Source organism: Amblyraja radiata, chromosome 46 (assembly GCF_010909765.2).
Source record: "Amblyraja radiata isolate CabotCenter1 chromosome 46, sAmbRad1.1.pri, whole genome shotgun sequence".
NCBI classification, from domain to species: domain Eukaryota; kingdom Metazoa; phylum Chordata; class Chondrichthyes; order Rajiformes; family Rajidae; genus Amblyraja; species Amblyraja radiata.
Window position 1 is genome coordinate 8,599,552 of NC_046001.1, and position 15,440 is coordinate 8,614,991.

Below are 15,440 nucleotides of genomic sequence, written 5' to 3' on the forward strand. Positions count from 1 at the left end.
CAATATGAAGATTCCATTTGCTCCAGCCTTAATGTTTTTTGTGTCTATGGAGTCGGTTACGGAAATGGGTCCTATAATTACCCATGACCGCACTACGTGTTTTTCGGTGGCGTTTGACATTGACAAGGTTTCCCATCCGAAGCAAACTCCTGCATTGTCGCTTGGTTTTTAATATTTTTAAACAAATTGCCACCATTAAAGCGTTTGCAGGACTGCTTCCGGGTTCTCCTCCCTGCTTTTGTGAATGGAGTTGACGGCACTGCCTCGCCGCACTGGTGCCGATGACAATAAACTCCATTTAATGTTTAAGAAGGAACTGCAGATGCTGGAAAATCGAAGGTAGACAAAAGTGCTGGAGAAACTCAGCGGGTGCAGCAGCATCTATGGAGCGAAGGAAATAGGTGACGTTGAAACGTTTCCTTCGCTCCATAGATGCTGCCTCACCCGCTGAGTTTCTCCAGCATTTTTGTCCATTTAATGTTTATTTGCGCTTCCTGCTCGCTTTGTATTATTACTCTATACCGGCAATTCGTTTAATACCAGTCACGGTGGCCGAGTGGTTAAGGCGTTGGACTCGAAATCCAATGGGGATTCCCCGCACAGGTTCGAATCCTGTTCGTGACGACGTGCTTCTTTTCGTTATTCGCAATTTTTCTTCAAACCTAACCAGTCAAAGATAACAAATATAACTTCTCGCACTCGTTCACATACTGTCCTATACCGGTTTGATGTTCAGTGTAAAATGTGTACAGCATCATCAATAAGACAGATGAATATTAATTATTACAAATGTTTATTCATGATAGTTTACAATATACCACAACTCTACTCATGTTTATTCCATGGACAAAAAAAAACTTCAGTTATAAATGCCTCAGTAATGCTTGAATGCTGGGTTTTCACATCTACCTGTTATCTCCTCTACTTTATCCACAAATGCTGACAACCCAGCTGTGAATCGAGCATTCCTCACTGGACGATACAATAGAACTTTATCCCACAGTCATAAAACACGAGAAACATGAAATTAAATTGAGGAGGGGAAAGGAGAAGGGAGTCAGTCTACCCTCACAACAGCAGGGGATATATTATTACATTAATGCTTTCTCTTTTTATAAAAATAAGAACAGAAAATGTTGACAACGTTCAAGTGTGGAGGGGAAAAACAGATTCAACATTTTCTCCAGACCTGGAAAGAATGACAAAATAACCTGTTTTAAGTGAGGGTGGAGAGGGGAATTGACTCAAGTGACACAATTGCTTCTGGTGGCTGGTGAAATGAACACGACAAAGCTAAAGATAGTCACAAAATACTAGAGTAACACAGGACAGGCAGCATCACTGGAGAGAAGGATGATGCTTTGCGTCAAGATCCTTCTTCAGACTAATTTCAGGGGAGAGGGAGATACATAGATAAGGAAGTGTAAGGTGTGAAAATAGGACAAAGAGAATAGGGATCAAGGCACGTCTGGGTTTAAACGTGGTCGTAGAGTGGAAGACCAGGAGGAATCAGAGGGGGAGCAGCAAGGGAGGCAGGTGCTGAACTCTCGGCGGAGAGGAGAACTTCTTCAAAGTAGACATACCTTGAGATTTCTCAGTGGAGCAGATGATTTTTGTGGAGTGTAAAGAAGAACATGAATAAAAGCAGAAAAGGAAAAACTAGCCACTGGAACAGTTGAGATGCAGAATTCAACAACCGCTATAAATTAGGAATAAATGAGGATGTTGGAAATACTCAGTGAAATGGATGTCAACTGCGGCAAGAGAAAAATTGAGTTAATGGAAGGACTTGCATGACAACTGGCCAGTCTAACACAAATAGGAAAGGCTGACTATTTGAAATAGTTTAATTCAGTATCAAATCCAGAGGGCTACGATATGTCGAGATGGAAGAAGAGGTGCTGTTGCTTGAGCTTACTTTGGAACAGTGTGGGAGGTTGAAGATAGAAGTCAGAGTGGACAGTCAACTGGAAACTCACGGCCACTCTTAGTCTCAATGGGGATGATCCACAAAATTATCAACTAAGTGGCATTTGATTTCTCCAACGTAAAAGGCAATCACATTATACACGGCAAACAATATACACCAAAATGGAAGAACTGCAAGTGAATCTCCGCGTCATCTGGGAGAACTATTTTGGATCCTAGCTGTTGCAAAGGGGCGAGATAAAAGCCCCCAGAACTAGGGGCCACAGTTTAAGAATAAGGAATAAGCCATTTAGAACGGAGACGAGGAAACACTTTTTCTCAGAGAGTGGCGAGTCTGTGGAATTCTCTGCCACAGAGGCAGTGGAGGCAGGTTCTCTGGATGCTTTCAAGAAAGAGCTAGATAGGGCTCTTAAAAATAGTGGAGTCAGGGGATATGGGGAGAAGGCAGGACGGGGTATTGATTAGGGATGATCAGCCATGGTCACATTGAATTGCGGTGCTGGCTCAAAGGGCCTACTCCTGCACCTATTGTGTGCATGTTCCAGGAATTGTATAGGGAAAAAGCGCAGTGAAATGGGGAATGGTTGTGGAGATGGAAAAAATTGAACCAGGAAGTTACATCCTTCAAAGTCTGAAAGGCAAGGAAAGATGGTTCTGGTGGTGGAACCTTGTTAAATTACTGAGGGAAATTTATTAAACAGAGGCCGGTGAGATTGAAGGCAAAAGTAACCTCATCACTTCTCTGGTTGAGATGATGTAGTATAATAAGAACCATATAACCATGCAGTTAAGAGTTCTCTCCAAGCCATGGTTAAGGGAAAGGAAATCTCAAAAGCACTGGTATGGAAAGTCTCGTCAAAGCAGATTCAGAGACACCAAGTAAATGGAATGAGATTCTTGTAGAGAGAAAGATGGAAGAAGGTGGTTAAAATAGCTGTCGGACTTTATGTTTAAGAAAGAACTGCAGATGCTGGAAAAATCGAAGGTAGACAAAAATGCTGGAGAAACTCTCCTGCAAGGGTCTCGACCCGAAACGTCGCCTAATCCTTCGCTCCATAGATGCCGCCTCACCCGCTGAGTTCCTCCTGTAGGACTTTATGGTCATTTACCTACTCCGAGATGAAGATGGGGAAGATTCAGATGTGGACCATGTTAAAGTGAGAGCATTAAACGTGATGAACTTTTCAATCTGCGCCGTTGTAATAAACGGTGCCAATACAGTTATCAACTGTAGTGTCAAAAGGCTGAAGTAGAACGGAAGCAGGGACTGTGTAGGAAGGAGTTGCAGATGTTGGTTTAAACCAGATAGACACAAAAAGCAGGGACAGTTCCACATAACTTGCATAGATACAGCTGTAGCATGGGAGAGTTCCCAGATACACCTTGGATATGGACCAAACCAGTTAAAAACATTATTCAATGCCAGTACAAGCTTGGCATTTTCTGTTCTTATTTCAGATTTCATTTTTTTTTCCATTTCAGTTGTTGCATAAACTATTTTACAGCAGCTAAAAAACCCAATGATTCTTAAGTTTGGTAGCCCTTTATTTCAAGTACATTTCATAAATTATCAGGAGAGTTTGGACTACATTGATTTCCATCTTTTGAATAATATTTTAAAATTGCAAAATGTGATTTGAACTCAATTGCGTTCTTTTGCTTTAGTTCCAGCATAAAAGCAGATTCTTTGCTTGTTGCACGACAAGTTGTGTTTGCAACCACACTTGCAGATAGAACGTGATATCATCTCTACAAAACACGAAAAGCATCCAAAGAACAAACCATCTCAACAGGAAGAGGAAAGAATTGCACAGGCATGTTTTTTTGGAAACATTCTTTTGGTGGGAAAAGAATTGTGTATTCCTACCTCCATTTGTGAATTGTTTTGTGCAGATTCACTTTACGGTAGACTTTACTGCCCGTCCCACCTTCAAATCACTCACTGATTGCATTGTCAATAGGATTGGAGCACAACTTCAAATAAAAGCACATGGCACCTAAAGGTTCCAGCTTCCTTCAATGTTGACCATTAAGTCAGCAGAAACCAGTGGTGGTGAAGCTACCCTGAAGGCACAATCCATATGGAAGCAAGGCCTGTTTCTCTCCATTTCCCCCCCCCCAAAACAGAGATTGCAAATACTATTTGCAGCAAAAGTAGCTTGTGCACAGAGTTCTGTAGTTTTGCGCAGCATGCACCGATATCGGCTATATTGCATCAAAATTGCACAACAGCATTGAAGCAGATACATGGATAGGAAAGGTGCAGAAAGGTATGGACCAAATGGGACGAGCTTCGATGGGGGCATCTTTGCCGGCATGGACAAGTTGGGCCGAAGGGCCAGTTTCCGCGCTGTATGACTCGAAGACACCAAACCAAAGCATGTAGGTGAGTAGAAGATCTGAAGCAGTGGTCGTGAAATTCAAGCCTTTTCATCTCCAACTTATTAATACAACCACCACTCGTCAACTGTTCTTCCCATTCGTATGCGCAGAAATTAAATGACCCCATCACATCCATGGTGCAATTTAATTTGCAAATCCCAAATAAAGCTCAGCATCAAGTTTTAATTAAATAAAAATTTTGCATAAATTGGTATTTTGTACAAAAAGAATGAAAGCTGGCTTCTTTCTATGTGGTTAATGCCACTGTGGCAAGAAGAAATGTAGGAACCTAGAACTACACGTCAATGCTTGATGCCGTTTCTGCGCAGGTCAGCTGAAGAGGCCACACTAACGCAAGTCACCCAAATCCAAGCTCAGAATGGGAGATGAATATAATTGCAGGCACATGAAAGATGAAAGAAAAAGACAAGACACAAAATAAAAACCCAAATGCAGACGATGGAGTTTTATTTCAAGATAATTTATATTTTTTTAAAAAGTGTTTCGTTCATTAATACCAAGTGCCACAGCTTTTCAAAATACAACACAACTAATCAGCTACAGGTGACAATTCTGGACTTCAAACACTTCTCCAAGTCACAAAATAACTGGTGTACCCAAGAGGTCCACTTTAAAAAGGTGCGCACACACACAGACAGACAATACATATATATTTTATAAAATTAAAACAAAGCATTGAATTGTTTTCCAGAGCAACAAAAAGAAAGTAACACTTCATACAAGATTGCTCATTTTATCTTTTTTAACTGCACGGAAACAGTTTCTAATACCATTCATCTTCCCATGTACAGTATCCAATAGATAACCATTTATATCAACTACTGCATAACCAGCGCCATAGTCTTTAAGACTAATGGAATGGCCAAAGTTTCAAGTGTGGTTTGAGAGATTTACTCCCGTGTGACCAAATAATTAAATCTACTATTGTTTTGAAATGATGATTTGAACTCATGAATAAAAGACTATTAGATAGCTCCAAGAGAATGGCTAGAAGGAGGGCCCTCCCTACCCAGAACCTCACACTGTGAAGAAAAAGACATCAGGCCTTTTGCTCCCAACCACTTTCCAGCATTAAAGCACGCTGACAAGTCTAAACCCACGTGCCAACATTTACAGAAATGCCTTCAAATCTAAACAGCCCCACTGAAATCAAGCACAGAAAAGCAGGTTGGCGCTCCACCATCGAGAAGACAGACAGAGATACTCTGGCATATTCCCCAAGTGATGAAGTTACAGGAATGCAAAGTGCCACACATTCATCACAACAGAATTCCCCGTGGTCAAAATGAATGCAAGCTTGTTATGAACAGCAATTCACACTGCCATAGTTTCCTTAAGGACGGATTTAATTCAAAAGGCTCTTGGCTGCAAAGCAAAAAACACTGGAGCAAGGACTGCAATTCTAGGCAAAGGATGTACAGTTGAGATTAAAGTAATACTTCTAGGTGCCAATTTTCTGCACATGACCAACTAAGGCAGACCGAGCGGTTTCTTTCCTCCACTACAAGTGCCCAGCCCTCCCCAACACCCTCCCCCCCAAAAGAAAAATTAACTTTACAGGGTTTTCCCCCAGTCACAGTAGGCCAGAGTACTGGGCCAAAAGTGGTCATGTGCCATCTGACAGGATGCAAAGCTTCCAAATATAAAAGTCATCAACACTACTTTTGCATGGCTTAAATTACCACAAAGAGGGAAGAGAGAGAAAAGAAAAACTTGTAGAAATAGGACCAAAGGATGGGAAGACTGGTCAAGAATATGCAATGCTTAGAAGCTGAAACATTCTAGTTACTGCAAACTTGTGTACAAACCTACATTTAATTTAAACCATCCAATATTTCTTTTTTTTTTTGCCCCCCCAAAAAAAAGTGTAGGATAAAATATTTCTCTGCCGACTGAAAGCCCAAAAATCAGACAAAAGCCAAGGTTCAACGTTTTTTTTAAAAAAAGTTGAAAGATTTCTGGAAAGGTTATTTCACATCTCAGTGGAGTCCATAACACAGTGGTAGATCCTTCAATAGAAGTCACAAACTTCCTCAGGTGCAACCACTAAGAATAGAAAAAGGGGGTTTCCTTTCACCTTGTCTGAGCACTGAAATTATTTAAATCCCTCAAGAAGCTTAAGCCACCTAATTTTCACCCTCTTGGAACAAATGTTACATCTTATATGCACGATGCTCAAAAAGGATATACATTCAAGACTTGCACAATAGATTTGTCTGGAAGTGCCACCGCACGAGGGACTTAGATGGAGAGTAGTTCAGATCCATCAAGTGTAAAATCTACCCAGGAGTGAATCAATACCACACAGACTTATCGCCAAGTCCTAACAGAAGCTAAAGAGTGTTCCACATTTGTATGGTTCAGCTGGAAAACTAGGAGAGAGTTCGTGCATCAACTCTCTCAATCCTAATCTGTGGACAAAACAAATGGCAAGACTTAACTAAAAAGAAAAAACATACACATATTCTACCTAGAGTTTATTGGTTCACAGCACTTTTTCTTCTGCAATCAGGACTCCATTTTAGATATCATTTGACTTCAGTTTTACAATTGGTTCAGTTAAGGCAAACTCAAAGGCAGGAATTAGGTTGAAGTAAATAAATTTGGCAGAGGTTAACATAAAAAAAAGGGACTGCAATTGGCTTGCCCTGTTAAAAAGTGTCAATTTTTACTTCTCTGCCTTGAAAATGAAAGAAGTCACACTTCACGTTATCAAGTTGTTTTCACGGACTAAACATCACTCTACACGCTGTCACTTGGATTTTTGCATAAGTTTTTTTATATCATGCCCGAGTATAGACACATTGCAGCAAATCAGCCTTTTAGATTGCTTTAGTGGATATTAAGCCATCATGTAGTGCATACAATATTAGCATCTATAGTTTGCCCAGCAGGTCTGCTCTTACAGAAACCTCAGGAATTTATCCCTCAAAACCTCTCGGAAAGTTTTGCATTGTTCACTGAAACAGTGTTAACAACATCTACTACAATAAAAATATTGTCCATTAACATTTTCTACTTAAAACAAAAAAAGGGGGAAAAGACCAAAGATATTAAATAGAGCACAACGAGCCACTGCAGGCACCACAAGTGTTAGGTTTCTTGTATGGCATCTGGAATGGATTCAGAATTGTACTTTCTGCTTTTAAATCTTTGATGAATAAATACAAAAGGTTGGGACTAAGGTTCTGTGAGCTGTAAACTCATTCTTTAAGCGAGTTCTGGAGCTTCAAAGGTGGTGGTCAAACAATCCATAATGCAATTTGGCATTAAGCCTTTGTTCATGTCGAAGTCTGCTCCCCAAAGATATTCTGGAGGGCAAGGGCAAGTCTTGCATTCTTCTCGTGTTACAAACTTCAATTCAGAAGGAGGAGGAAAAAAAAAAAAAATTTGCGTTAAAAGATTTCCTCCACTCCATGAGCGAAAATCATCACCAGACCAGGCTCCATGATCATGTCCTCTCCCATGTGCTGGTTCTCACAGGCCATCACCACCACAGCTTGCTTCCCTGGGATCCGTTTAGCTACATAGTTCTCGTAGAACCTGCGGTTCATTTGGCGAGTCTCTAGTGTGGCCAGGCCCTGAGGCCAGTTCCTCTCGTGTGCGTTCTCGATGAGGTCATTGACTATAGACATTGGGCATCCGCTGTCAATGAGAGACCGCTTAATGACTGCTTGCAGGACTGCATCAGGGGTGGAGATCATGCCACCCCATCGGGTTACTCTAGCAGGTTGCAATGAATTGACCCACCTACAACACAGAAGATACCATTCACGTTTTATTAACAAAACAAGCAAACAAAAAGGCATAAATCTACTAAAGCCTTGCGTCAGATAAATAGCAGACAGGTTTCCTTTCTTCCTTGCACCTTATCCTCACACACGTAGGAGGGTTGCATTATTTAAATATCGGGGATATAAACAAGTAGGAATGAGCGACAAATCAAACTGGAAAGCCCACAGTCTTCAAATTACTGGCATTGAGCATTTATTAGGCATGCAAAGAAGGGTTTAAGTGTCACAGAACTGTCTGGGCAAAAAGGTACAGATTTTCCTGCAGTCACTAGATTTTATTACAAATATTTCTAGCAACCTTTTTCTAAAATAAAAACTGAGCATTTTATAAAAGAGGGAGAATGTGAAAGGAAAAGAATGAACAAATTAGCGCCATTCACAACTTCTACAGCCAATGAAGCACATTTTCAAAGCACGGTCGCGCTTGCAGGGGAAGAAATGCAGCCGCCATTTTGCGCGCAGAGGTACAGTTATTCAATGCCATTTCTTTTTGAAGATTGATAGAACTGTTACAACACTGGCTGCCATCATCTGGCCCACTCAGCAGGTGAACACCAGTGACCCCTCTCTCCCAGAGCACTGCAAATGTTCCCTTCCCATGTACTCACCCAATTCCCCTCTCAGACGAGTTGAATGTGCTTCCACCACCCAACCAAGTAGCCAATTCTAGATCACCATTACTCGGGTATGAAAGCATTCTTCCACATCGCCTTTGGCCCATCACCAAATCTGTACCCTGCCACACTCAACCCTTCCACTAAAGGAAAGTCATTTGCAATGTCTTAACCCTCGATTATTTGGAGCACCCATTAAATCCCTTTTCAATCAGTCGGAATGTCTTCAGTCTGAAGAAGGGTCCCAGCCCTAAACGTCACTTGTCCGTGTTCTCCAGAGATGCTGCCTGACCCGCTGAGTTACTCCAGCACTTGGTGTACTCGAGTGTTTATTTTAACCTTTGCTGCTCTAAAGGGGAACAAGTTCAGTCTATCTAGGCCTTTGTTTAACTCCCCAATTGAAAGGGTGCATCAGAAATTTTTAATAATCTAAATTTTGTTATTCTCATTTGTTCCATTTTACTTTTCAATTGAACCTTTATGGATTAGCCCTCTTAGTTGAAATCACCACATAAAATATGCACTTAGGCTAAACTACTAATTGTCCCTCCATTTTGCCGAGGTAAAGTGAAATCAGGGGGCTACCAATTCGAGGCTTTACAAATATTCTGGATTCCGAAATGATTTTATTATTAAAATAAGAACTTTTGGACTTTACGTTAGACTTGAGATAGTGTGGAAACAGGCCCTTCAGCCCACCCCGACCAGCAATCCTACACACTAGGGACAATTTACAATTTTTACCGAAGCCAATTAACCTACAAACCGGTACGTCTTTGGAATGTGGGAGGAGACCAGAGGAAACCCACGTGGTCATGGAGAACGTACAAATTTTGTACAGACAGCACCCGTAGTCAGGATCAAACCCAGTGACTGGCAACTCTACTGCTGCACACCCCCAACAACTTGCCACTCCATTTACTCAAACAACCTTCTGGAGTAATTAAGAAACTAGTTCAGTTTAGTTTATCGTCACGTGTACAGAGGTACTAGCCAGCTAACAGTGAGAATTGCGGTTGTGAAGCCCTTCACAAATACTAAAGGGGCGGTTTAACCTTTAAATACAAGAGCAAAAGCATCCAGGTCATTCATGCACATTCACCTTCAGAGCCACAGGCACAAGATACATTGGAAAAAACCTTTATACATTTATATAGCACCTTTATGATCCCTGGTCATACTAAGGCACTGTACAGTCAATAGTAATTTAAGGAGTGCAGTCACTGATGTAATGGAGGAAACACAGATGCCAATTAGACACAGCAAATTCCCACAAAGAGTGAACAGATAATGTTGGTCACAGGGTAAATATAGGCCCTGGAGCACCAGGATACACACACCCCACCCCGCCACCACCAAATACAGCTACGCTACCTTCCGTGCAGGAAGGTACGGCACATGCCGGTTTACACCAGAGATAGACACAAAATGTTGGAGTAATTCAGCGGGACAGGCAGCATTTCTGGAGAGGAGGAATGGGTGACATTTCAGGTCGAGACCCTTCACCTATTCCTTCCATCCAGAGGTGCTGCCTGTCCTGCTGAATCACTCCAGCATTCTGTGTCTACCTCTGGCACCTTCTCCTTTTTATTGGGAGGGGCAGGTGGGTACCCTGCTAAATACCTCTTCCAAAAGATGATGGCTCCGACAGCCCTGCCCTCCCTCGGTACAGTATTGATCGCTTGCCCAGACTTGATGATCCCGTCTTGGCAAATTGCATTTCTGTAGCACTTTCCAGAACCTGGGGATGACCCAAAGTAGCTTACAGCCAATGAAGTAGTGTTGAATGCACTCACCGACATGGGGATGGGTTTGCGCGCAGCAAGATCTCACAAACGCAATGCAATGCTGGTCACAATCTGTTGCGCTGATATTCAGAGGGATCAATATTGGCAAGTGGAGCAAGACCAGGTCCCATTCTTCTTAAAACCGTTTCAAGGGATCTCTTGCATCCACCCATCTCCACCAGACAGATTCTGTCTCACCTGAAAAATTGCAACTCCATTTGTGCAGCGCTGGAGTGTTAGTCTAGATTGAGCTGGTTTCTGCACCTTCAACTCAAATTAGAGATAAGGATGAGCCACCCAGGTTATTAGGCCAACTAGTCATTGCTTTATACATTATTGTAGTTATATTAAAGAGTCCATTATCATTGTACCAACATCTCCATTTTAATTCTCATGCGAGAGTCTAATTGGAGACCCTGTTTCAGTACCTTAAATCCAGATAAAGTTTCAGTGTAAAATACCGACCTAGTGATGGAACAAAACACTTTTGAAATTGATTCAAGGCTTATATTTCTCACACATCTCAGGAGCAGCTGTGCTGGTCTGGAAATATTCGGCTATAGAATGGTGCAAGGCACAAGGAAAAAGGACAAGAAACTGAACTGAAACGTACTCTAGGATCTCATTGTACTCAATGGTTTCCTCCAAGTTCTGTAGGTTTGGGTTTGCACTGCGGATAGCCCTCATGTACGCTTTCAAAAGTTGAATGTCTCGTTTCTGTAAAGCAAGGAAACACATACAGACATAGTTCGTCAATGAATGTCAATAGCCTATTTGCAGATGCGGACGGAGTCGCTGGGAACACTCCCAGCTTATTCTTTAATTTTCTTTATTGGATATGTTTTTCAAAAAGGACTGGCAGAAAGCCTTTTAAAAATGAGCGTTGACAAGCACGTGCATGGAATATTTAGCATGGAAATAGGTCTGATCTTTGCTGAATATTTACATTTCACACAAGCCTCCCACTCTTATCTTATTTCCACCACCCCACCCCCCTAACTTTCTCCCGCATTTATTTGATGTCCCGTTAAATGTGTATTTTCTCTCTCTGCCGCTGTGTTAGCGACGGCTATATCCTCAATGCTTTCCACATCAACGCTCAAGACTGATTGACTTTTTTTTTTTTTCCCAAGGCTGCTTCAATGTGAACTGCTCCTAATCTCAGCAGACAGTAAACCCTTGTTATAACGGAACATAGAGGTGGGAATGGTGTCCATAATTGCCAATTGTCCAATATAACAGAGTATGATTTTATCATTGTACGTAGCAGAAACAAACAACTGCAGTTGCTGGTTTACACAAAAGGACACAGAGTGCTGGAGTAACTCAGCGGGCCAGGCAGCATCTGTGGAGAACATGGATAGGTGACGTTTCACAAAGTGCTGGAGTAACTCAGCGGGTCAGGCAGAATCTCTGGAGAACATGGATAGGTGATGTTTCAGGTCAAGACCCTTCATCAGACTCTCGGTCTGGAATCCAGGTGAGTTGGCGGCCGGGGAGAGGCGATGATTGGCGGAGTCAATGGTCGCGGGAGCGGAGGTAGGGGTCGGCAGTGGCAGGCACAGCTTGGAGGGGGTCGAGGAAGCTGTGTGGTCCAGGTGGCAGTAGTAGGTCCGACTTGGAAACGGCATGAGCCGGCGATGGCACGGGGCAGCCATGGTGGCAGGGCAAGGGCCACCAGCTGGGGGCAGCCGTCAGCAGCTCAGTCCATTATAACCAATATCCGTTATAAAGAGGTCTGTTAAAACCAGGGTTTATAGTATGTATAATTTCAGCCCGAGTGGAGATTATAAATTCCTTTGTCAATCGAGCCTAATGATTGCACTGAAGTCAGCGAAAATACCATTTGCATCCAACTGTGCCACTGAGCATTTTTTGAAGTAATGACCCTGCCTTTATTGGGATTAGTTACTGTCGTTTCTGACAGATGTTCCTTCCCCTCTTCAAGTAGACTTTCTGCTCTCCGTGTTAGTTCAGTTTATTGTCACGTGTACAGAGGTACAGCGAAAAGCTGCGAGCTGTGATCCCACTCATCTGCTCCACCCAACCTCCACTCACACTCCCAACATCTCCCCACCCCTTGAATAGACGGCAGCTTGTTCCAAAATCAATCTGCACCAATATCAGGACTTTCTCCCAATTTCCATGCAATCGTTGTGTCAAGGTTGGGTGACAGCAATCGAGAATGGTTACCCTTCCCTCCAACACGAGTTCCAATGCTAAATACAGGTCCCTTAACACCAGCCCAGCTGGAGTCTGAACACGTGTTGTTCCGGGGCTGAATAATGGAGGCAATGCGATTCAACCCTGCAATCTCTTCGAGTGGAGTTGGACAAGGGACCTGCTCTTTCTACATGGGTCTTCAAGAGGCAGCTTGGAATGTACAGTCAAGGTCAGTTATAGCAGGTGCATTGATGGAAATTAAACCTTGCCCTGTATAAGTGATGGCTGGCATACCTGTGGTGCTGCATGAAGTCTGGATTCAATGCAAACTTGGAGTAAAATCATTATAAGAGCACAAGAAGGAATCCAGGGGTTCTAATTCTAATCGCAATTATTTCTAACTGCGATGGAGGAGTCATTGGAACTTGACTTGAACTGGTTTATCGAGAGGTTTAGTGCGCTGTGCATGGTCTACAGCTCCCTCACTAATGAGAAGCCTCATAAAGCTCCTTCATAAGAGGCCGCCATGCTGCAAAGCATCTGTTGTTAATCATACTCCACCCTGCACGTCACAGGTCATTTATAACTCCCTCAGTAGGAGAGCAACCACAGAAAACACATTGGCCATAACATTTAAGAAGGAACTGCAGATGCTGGAAAAATCAAAGGTAGACAAAAATGCTGGAGAAACTCAGCGGGTGAGGCAGCATCTATGGAGTGAAGGAATAGGTGACGTTTCATCCTTCGCTCCAGATGCTGCCTCACCCGCTGAGTTTCTTCAGCGTTTTAGTCTACCTTTGGCCATAACATTACTCATTTGATCAGGTTTCTTGCTGAATTCCCAGTGACACCTCCCGAGGGAACTGGGTCCGATTGGTCCAGTTAGACTGTGCACAGCCTGCGTTGGTCCTACACCACTGACGCAAAGTGCAATGGCGTCTGACGGCAGCCAACACTGGACAGCAAACACAACCTTGAACTGGAGTCTGCTCCGATCCAGAGTTCATCCGTCCACCCACATGCTACTGGGGATCACCACGAACGGCACAGACCTGCAGCCCCACATGTGGGCAGCTTTACCCGTTGATGAACCTTAATCTCACCAAGTCGCCAAATCACAATTTAATCTTCAAACAAACAAATTTTGGGCTATTGGGAAGAGAAAAATAAAAGCAGGCACGAGTTTGTTCCACGTGCGGGAACACAGATGAGCAAGCATAGCCCAAAACAAAGCATTGAGACACAAATGTGAAGCTGGAACTATTTGCCTTTAGTGTCTGTGCGTTTTGGTTGATAGAAGCAACTGCCCATTTTAAACATGGGTCGTTCACATAGTGTGACTGTAGTGCCTCAATAGAGGAGGGATGTGGTGCTATTTATATCGATCAAACTTCCTGGGAGCAGAAGAATAAAAAGGGAAAAGGAGGATGTCATTTACAGTCATCGAGGTCAGTCCTTGAGGTGCAAGATAGACGTCCACAATTTGGAAATTACAAGCCCTCGGGATAGTTCAGCCACCATCTCTCGTTGGCCACGTGGCATCAAGCACCCACCTGCTCTGCCAGCTGATGTTTGTGCTCAGCTGAAGACTTCTCCAGCTCCGCTATTTTCCCCTGTTGCTGAAACACCACAGTGCGAAGATGTTTGATGCAGTTGTGGTTCGGCAGCTCATCTTTGGGCATTTCTAAGCTGAAAGGCGGTGAGAATAAAAACTGGTAAAACAGCAAAAACAAGCTTATTTCTAAAGTGAACTATCTAGGTTCAAACCTGTAAGTTACTGAAGTCACATTTCTAATTGTGCTCATTTGAAAGGGCAGAGGATAATAGTGGTCAATGTACACAATCACAAGCAGCAACTAACACCATGACAACTAATCTGTTGAAACAAGGAACTGTAAATGCTGGTTTACACCATAGACATAAAGTGCTGGAGTAATTCAACATCTCTTGAGGGTGATGTTTCGGGGCGGGAACCTTCTTCAGACTGAACGCGAGGGTGAAGAACAGGTGGCGAGAAAAGACCAGGCCCCATCGAGGCTGGTCACAAATCACCTCGTAGGAAGTTACTTGGCTACAATAATGACCGCCACACAAAATTGAGACACGATTGCCCTGACATTTAAAGATCTTTCTCTACCTGTCCACCCTCTTTTATTGGAGATAGCAGCACTTGAATAATTGTCTGATGCACAGCGTACTAATTGAATATTTTACTCCATAAATCGCATATTTTTTAACGGGAATTAGGTTTAACTGTGATGCCTGTGTTTGTTCCCCCATGGACTGCTAGCACAGACTCATTGCAGAAGCACAGCATTGAGACAAGCCCCCGGCACTTCAGAGCCTCAGCTTCACGCACAAGAGCAGCTTGGCATTTGCTTTAGTCCATTCCAAATTGAAGTGCATCTTATTGAATATTTACATCCCATCCCTGTAGACACAAAGAACAGAATTTTGCAATGTTAGTTTTGAAAATTAAAGCACCTATAACAGCTTCAAGACGCAATGTGATCAAAAACATCTTTCTTCGGAAGAGTTCTGCTCTGGAATTTAACTTGGTCCCCTCTTCTATTTAAGATGCACTTATTCGGCAGCTCCCAAGTATGTCATCAAGAAGCCAATAGGTACTCCAGCCCATGGGTCCTTTTTGTTGTTAAAGCAGCATCTGCAGTTCCTACCTGATCTCCCGGTTGCTAAACACTTTAATTCTCCTTCCCATTCCCACACTGACCTTCCTGTCCCAGACCTCC

At 42.8% G+C, this 15,440-nt stretch overlaps 1 protein-coding gene and 1 non-coding gene across 3 annotated transcripts in view; one reads left to right on the forward strand and one right to left on the reverse strand.

Moving 5' to 3' along the window:
* The first annotated feature begins 542 nt into the window (after positions 1–542).
* trnas-cga lies at positions 543–624 on the forward strand. The gene has a single exon. It is a non-coding gene; the product is annotated as a tRNA-Ser (tRNA).
* A 4,138-nt stretch (positions 625–4,762) lies between these two features.
* The window catches only part of rnf41 (ring finger protein 41), a 28,038-nt gene continuing 17,360 nt past the window's right edge, over positions 4,763–15,440 (reverse strand). For both annotated transcript variants that reach the window (XM_033015725.1, XM_033015726.1), the window contains exons 4-6: positions 14,244–14,379; positions 11,141–11,244; positions 4,763–8,082 (exon numbers count right to left, since the gene is read on the reverse strand). In XM_033015725.1, the coding sequence (XP_032871616.1) occupies positions 7,728–8,082; positions 11,141–11,244; positions 14,244–14,379 (595 nt within the window). In that variant the 3' untranslated portion in view covers positions 4,763–7,727. The remainder of the gene's footprint in view (positions 8,083–11,140; positions 11,245–14,243; positions 14,380–15,440) is intronic.